This window comes from Zophobas morio, unplaced genomic scaffold (genome assembly GCF_036711695.1).
Source record: "Zophobas morio isolate AGI-343-1 ecotype UQ-CSIRO unplaced genomic scaffold, CSIRO_AGI_Zmor_V1 ptg000164l, whole genome shotgun sequence".
Lineage (NCBI taxonomy): Eukaryota > Metazoa > Arthropoda > Insecta > Coleoptera > Tenebrionidae > Zophobas > Zophobas morio.
Genome location: NW_026972268.1, coordinates 8778 through 15943, shown reverse-complemented (window position 1 = coordinate 15943; position 7166 = coordinate 8778). Strand labels below are relative to the sequence as shown.

At 37.0% G+C, this 7166-nt stretch overlaps 1 protein-coding gene across 4 annotated transcripts; it reads right to left on the bottom strand.

The window, feature by feature from the left end:
* Positions 1-2604: 2604 nt before the first annotated feature.
* On the bottom strand, positions 2605-6160 carry LOC135145601 (exocyst complex component 7-like). 4 transcript variants are annotated; one of them, XM_064077716.1, is made up of 21 exons: positions 5987-6160; positions 5810-5929; positions 5593-5665; positions 5409-5516; positions 5254-5353; positions 5054-5155; positions 4893-4993; positions 4636-4831; positions 4437-4578; positions 4284-4383; positions 4153-4230; positions 3966-4100; positions 3815-3910; positions 3705-3758; positions 3538-3649; positions 3364-3485; positions 3193-3305; positions 3045-3132; positions 2936-2977; positions 2830-2884; positions 2605-2743 (listed from the first exon to the last, which is right to left on the bottom strand). In XM_064077716.1, exons 1-21 carry the CDS (start codon positions 5995-5997, stop codon positions 2610-2612), a joined length of 2082 nt encoding a protein of 693 aa, XP_063933786.1. In that variant the 5' UTR covers positions 5998-6160; the 3' UTR covers positions 2605-2609. The 4 variants fall into 4 exon arrangements, 3 of the variants coding, with proteins under 3 accessions (XP_063933786.1, XP_063933787.1, XP_063933788.1); XR_010283507.1 differs by having other exon boundaries at positions 2711-2743; positions 3045-3122; XM_064077717.1 differs by lacking the exon at positions 2605-2743 and having other exon boundaries at positions 2873-2977; positions 3045-3122.
* Positions 6161-7166: the final 1006 nt, after the last annotated feature.

Below are 7166 nucleotides of genomic sequence, written 5' to 3'. Positions count from 1 at the left end.
TAAATTTGTATACTTTTCCGCCTAAGATGTCCACAATTTCTTAGCATCTGTATGAATACAGGTGTCCAGTAATTTTATTTTTCCATCTTTCAGATTCTTTGGTCCGTTGTAGACCAGGAATACTATTAAGGATGGTCAGCACCTTTTTTTCTAAGAATCTACCATTATCTTTCAATATAATCAAAGTATCCCCCATTTATCTCTTATAAAAACAAGATTATCTTTTAAAGGGAATATAATTTGGTAGATTCATAGTAAGTAACAAATAATGTTGCTATACTAGTCGCTGCCGGGTTCACCATAGAAATTCCGTTCGTTTGAATGTAGCGCTTGTTTCAACGTAGCTAGGGCTTAGGATTAAACGAAGAGCTTCCACAAACAAATCACTAAGAATTGTTCCATAATGCTCCAAAATATATCTTTTAATCACCTTATATGCTAGACAATAATAGTTAACAATAGTTTGTCAATAAAAAAATTGTTTGTAACGTGTTAAACTTTCATGTTTGAGTGCGCAAAGCACAGTTTTACTTTTTAAAGTAGAAAAAGGCGCCATTTATGAAGGCTTAAAACGTTACCGTGCTACAACAATCTTTCTTAATAAGTAAAAAATGCAAGTCTTTCGGTAGGGAGTTTTTAAACATTAAAGTATCCTGTTATTAAACTAAAATGAGTTAATCGTACAAACTATACTGTAGGATGGTCTTAGAGAAGCCCCTTTTTTTAATAATATCTTGTATATAAGTCTTATTCGTCATAGTCATCATAAATAAAGTCATTGCTTCCTGTACTTACAAACTACATTAGGTAGCTCTGAAACGCTCAGCTGCAATGTTATTCAAAAAAAAAAATCTTTCACAAATAGGACTACATTAAAAGGTTTGTTAAAAAATTGTTACTTAAGGAGAGCATTAAAACTTACTAGTAGATTATTAGAGGAAGCTCCAGATTACTAACATCAACTAAAAAACCTTAATAAGATACCCTTTGGGGGTGTCTAACCCAAACGTCTGGCTCTGACGGCAATACTAACCTGGTTTAAAAACAAAAACTAGAGGCTGCTATAAATCACTGTGCTGCCTTGTCAACTCGGAGTTGTCCTTCAGCTATTTTCCCGGGCGATAGAAAATGACTGTAGTCATGATTTTACCGAAGACATCGCAAAACTGGCATCAAAGCCTCGCAACTACCCATCAGCCTTATGATGGCGGTTGGTAAGGTAGCTGAAGCTAGTAATACGAATAGTTTGACGGCGGTTCTGGATGCTGGGGGAATTTAACCAGAGTTTCATTTTGGGATTTCGCAAGAAATACTCAACCACCTAACAAATTCTTTGTTCAACCAAGTGCACAACTAAAGCCTTGAATTTTAAAAAAAGTTACAGGCGCGTTCTTTCTCGATGTTAATAAGGCTTTTGACCGAGTATGACATGGAGGCCTGTTAAGCAAGCTACATGTTCAAGCAAAACCGCGCAGCCTTCTAGAAGTTCTCACGTCGTACCAAAGCGTACGGTTCTTCAAGGCGCGAGTAGATGCTGCACTGTTGTCGCCTCGCTATCTCACAGCGGGAGCCCCGCAAGACTCTCTTCTATTACCACTGCTATTCGCAATCTATACGAGCAACAATCCTCTGCCAGTCCGCCCTCACACGCGGGTTACAATTTACGCCGATGATATGATGGTTTACTCGTGCTCAACCGTTTACTATATCAACACCTACAATTTTATTTCCACACGCTTGCCAGCTGGTGTCGCCAATAGAACCGCTCCATTGACACAACGGAAATGGACACGCTAGTCGCCTCTTAGCGAACTCATTTACAAATTGTGGGTCCACGCACTCTTATCATGACGGTTGAAAGCTAAGTTGGGGAGGGGGGGAAGCACATGCCAAGATACTAATTTTACTTGCACTCGTGGACGATTAAAAACCTGTTTGAGAACTCGTGTATTCGAAGTTGTTAACCGGATAGAGTACCAGGGGACGCCATTAATATAAAAGCAAAAGAACAGAAGTATGATAGGAGAGCAGCAGAAACCCCGGTTAGTTTGTTTAATGATACTAGTGGCATAAAAAAACTTTATACATACGCTTTATATGTCTAGCCTGTAGCAAAAAATCATTCAGGTTCACTTAGAAGTTTATGATAAGAACTTACTTGGTGGCTAATTATTCCATAAATAGAGGAACAACTGCAAGAGTTTATATATTAAGTCCTTAAAGAGTACTTCCACTAGCTAATGAGCACTCTTTAGCTGGTGGGAGGCCGAATAAATTTTAAGTAGACATGGTTCTCATGGGTATGCGAATTTTAAATTATAAACTAAGCCTTTATGAAAGTTATTCAAAGAATAAGCATAAATGAGCTAACGGCAATAATATATGGTTGCATGCCATATAAATAAAAAAATTTCCAATGTTAATCTTTAGTTACAAGCGTTATAAAAACTTATTAACCAAAGGAATGATAAGTAAAATTCATATCCACCTTTTCAAGTTTTTGAGTACTTTTTTTTAAATATACTTGTATTTTTTAATATTTTTTCCTTTAAAGGGGTGTAGAATTACGAAAATCCAAATTTGGCGACAACGTTTTTATTATATAATTATTAAGGACTGAAAAAACGGTTTATTTCTATGCGCAGACTTTGAATGGAGTACTTAGCATACTTCGAAAAGTTAACCTGTTGGTCATTCTCGGAAGTTAAAGTGCGGAACTTTTTGTAGGGGGGAATTATTAAATCTTTTGTATATCAATTTAAAAAGGTTGCTTGAGCAATGCATCAACTTTAACTTGAAAAATAAAAATTTATATTAATAAAGTGAAACCTTGAACAGCTTCACTCAATTGTGCACGGACATCCGGATCGGGGAATGCGTATGACTGCGCTCCCAAAGATATTTACTTATTAACAGGCATAGGAGAGTGCTTAACCTTGTGTTTGTTTCTTATAGCTTCAAACTCTGAATTGAAACCCTAAAGTAGAGTTTCTAAATATTCACCGCACAAAAGAGTAAACTTCTTAGCTCCCTGTAATACTGACCTTGTAGCACGCCTTAATCTGATCTTTTTGATGTTTAAGAGATTTTGCTTCGGGCTTGAAGTCAATAAAACTAAGTAACTTTGAATAGCTTTATATAAAAAAAGTTTGACGAATAAAAACCCAATCCTTGCTTTAAATGTGGACATACGTCTCTTTATAAAAATCGAATCTTTTCAGGATATCCTGTTGGAGTAGATCGTAAAAATCCTGCAAAAGTGTTTTACTTCCGAGCTGCTCGCGTATACCTCCGGTTACAATCGCCTTGTGCAAAGTGTGTTTTAGAAAAATTACAGGAGAGCTGCCAGTTTGGACGCGCTACCTTCTGGATGTAGTTGAAATTATTAATTAAAAATATATGATTTATTGCATCGTCGCCCGCTTTCTGAGAGCAGTAGTCCGCAAGAAGGAAGAGCTGTGACCTTAATTCATTTACAAGCACCTCTGCAACGCTTAAACGAACTGCACTGAAAAGGAAATCTCCCGAAATACCAACCCACAAGCTCCGAAAGTTTATTTTCAGACTCATCAGTGACTCTGTTGAATCGATGCACAAAACTTTCTAGCGCGCTTTTGTACTCTAGAAGTCTCGGTATGAACGATAAGACCTATTCGGTATAGAGAAAAAATTGCTTAACTCTCCCATATCTTTCACATGCTTACTTTAACTGTAAGAGAGTGGACGGTTCCGTCAGAGACAGGTTTGTGGGTTCCTTTCTAACCACGAAACGATGTTAGTAATAATAATAAAAAGTTTCAAAGTTATATGGAACCTTGACCTCCGCAAAATATTCGTGGAGATACCTCAAACAAGTGGTGGTGTACGTCTCAATGAGTCTGTCTATTTGATTGTAGCTCTGTTTTACTCTCTATTTTTTTTTCAAGTCGTTCTAAATAAAGAAAAAAAAATTTTAAGTAAACGACCTCTTTTATAAAGTCGAACGACGGACTTTTAAGCTGTGAAACAACATCTAGAAGAGGTAAAAAAAGAAAGAATTCTTTTCTTTCCATGTCTCCATTGGCCATCCTAACCAGAAACTCGCCGGTGTTTACAAATACCTTAAAGTAGAAGAGAATAAACTAGTATTTGCTCTTCTACGTAAAAGCGTACTTCCAGTGCCTGTGAAAGCGCGCCCTCAAAAGATCCTTTACGCGGGCCCATAATGCGCAGCCACTGGTCGTGTTCTTGCTAATAAACTCGTATGGTTTTTCAATGGCTCATAGACAATGCTTAAAAAATACCACTATCATGTGAGAGAAGATGGAAATGAGCATCACAAATGGGTGGCTCCCTTTCTCATAAAGTTTAGAGGATTCAAATTCAAAAAAAATAATACTTTTCCTTAATTTTCAAAAAAAAGTTAAATAAATAAAAAAATATAAAAGTAGTCGGACTTTTTTGCTTTATCATCTTTCTTTGCTTTATCTGCGGAAGCGCTTGAATGCTCAGAGCCGCCTCTGGAGATGGTTAGCAAAGTGTAGACCAGCGCGTCCGACCGGGATTTCTCATAAACTGTGCAGTGTTCCGTATCGTTGGCTGCAGCGAAAACGAGGTAGTTAGCGAGTCTTTACCAAAATGCCTGGCAAGTGCGACCCTTCTCATGAAGAAATTCAGACATCTGATGAAGCTCTTCAGCTACACTTTCCGGGATGCGCAAAGTAGAAAGGCTTTCAAGTTCGGCTTCAAGGCCTGCTTCTGGTGGAGGCAAGTTGACCGAAAAACTGCTGCTTTTGCAAAGGGTTTTAAAAGCTCTTTGAACCCCCAGAAGGCCGGCAGCACATAGTGAATTCTATAAAAAAAAATCAATATCGTGAAAGTAGCAAGTGTTTTTCTCCTATAAGCACTTTTACCAGGAGGGAAAGGGATTCTTCAGCGCTTTTCAGTGGGTGATCTTCAAAATACCGCCGGGAATTTAGAGCTTTTTCCAAGCTTTTAAGGAAAAGTTCGGAGTCTGCAGTGCAAACATTTCCAAAAAGGCGCAAGTGGCTGTTTTCTCAAAAAAGGAGGAAACCATTGGTGAAACGGTGGGGATCCTTTAATATGTCTTTAGTTTCGTTGTAAACAGAAAAGTGGGAGAGCAGCTTAGCGAAGGCTCTGTCCGCCTCTTCAAGATCTAATGAAAGCAAATGAAAACTGAGCACTGACTTTCAAATTGGCGCGTAGTGATTAGGTTTATGAAAGGTGGTTGAAGAGTATTTTAAATTGCTCAACTTCTTATAGTCGTCGACATTGTGTGGGCTTCGAGGTAGAGCGAGCCTGAGGCCGGCTCCAGGTTGGTCAACCGCTTTTCAAAGGCATCGAAAACTTTAAGCTGAAATTATAAAATAGTAAATTAACAAAAATCTTCAAGATTAAATATGCTCAACCATTCCAGAGATTTTTTCTTGAGCTAAATTAAGATTTAAAGTTAACTGTTCCACCTTACGGGAGTCGTAGAGAAGTTTAGAAGTAACCTTCTTCTTCATGTCGTACAGCTGCTCGGGAGATATTGTATAATTAATATCAGCTTTATTAATAAATTATTGTATGGCTTATTAATGAGGTAAAGACTTTTTCAAATTGAACGTTAAAATCGTGTTCAAGTTTTATATCAACGTCACCAGCCAATCTTCGTCTTAATTGCCTATTTAAAATTCAAGTAAATTATTGTTTTAATTTTTAATGGGACTTAAATTTAATTAAAATAGTGCTATTACGACGGCCACAGGATAAAAAAAAAGTTATAAGCCTTGAAGAATTTATATCAAAATTTTATATGAAAAGCTACCTATTTTTTTGTTCGCGCATACTTTTCAATATATTTTCCCTACCCTCCTTTAAGTATAAAGAAGATCTAAAAAAAATAGTAGGTCTTCGAAAAGCCGTGGGATTGCCATCGGCTTTGAATCTAGAGTTAAAATAAATCTCTTTAAACTGATGGAAAAATATATGTGTTTATAAAAACTTTTCTTTCATGCTCCAAATTATGAAATGTAGGCTCTTTATCGGACAGCCCCGAACGAAAGTAAATAGCCCCAAAAGTTAGGTAAGCCCAGTGTATAAAGTGGCTCTCCTTTGATAAGCCTTATTGATCTTGAAGCTTTATACTATTGGCCGCATTAACCTCCAAACACTCAAAGGGAGGGGGGGGTGCTTAAAGAAGGAAACCCCGAAAGCTTGACTGTTCAAAAATTATCGAGTTTTAAACAAAGCATTAACGGTCCCTATAAGAAAAATAAAAAATCACTCCATGTCAAAAGTATTAAGAGCTTTATAATAACTTTCTGTATATTATATAGCTAGGTGAAATATTTGCAAAAGTTGGTAGTATAATGTTAAAACAAAAAAAAAAATCAGTGGAAAAATCATTTGAGCGACTTCGTGGAGGTGTCTAACGACGAACAGGAATCGCAGCCATGCGCCACGATCGCTCTCAGCAATTTCATATAAAAACCGTGAGGTTAAGGAAACACTATTTCTAAAAGGCGGCGTTCATTCACGCGCTGCCTTATTAGGTAGCTATTTACATTCCAGCAAGGGTATTTAACAACTCAACCACAGAGTGGAGGACCTAGATCTTCAACTTTTAGAGGGCAACGGGTAATGACTAAACTTTAAGATTAAAAATAAAAAATAAAGTATAAGCTTAAAAATTACATTTCTTTTTATTTAAAAAATTAAGAAATTTAATAATGATAGGAAAGTTATATTATATTAAAAAATAAATTAAATGAAGGTTACTCTAACTATATGATAATCAATCCAGCGTGGTCTATAAAGCATGCTCAACTCATATTTAAGTGACTGCGTTTTCAGAGTACGAATAGGCTCTTTTCATAACTGGAAAACGAAAAAATCTGTCGAAGCCGGTAAGCTATAGAGGGAGTTAAATCGGTAGCGCCCCAGACGTATTTTCATGTCGTGAAACCTTTGTTGCGCGCCAAGAGAAGACTGTAATTATAAATACATTCGGGCTAGCATTACACACCCTTCGCTATAGAGGTGTATGGTTCGAGCCTCGTCGCTCCAAAAGCGGTATGATTTGTAAGGTACGATACTCTCCACCGCCGCTTCCAACTAGAATCGCTGAAAATTTCTTTAAATATATTGCCATTGCCATTCACTACAAGTAGTCGGGCACGATA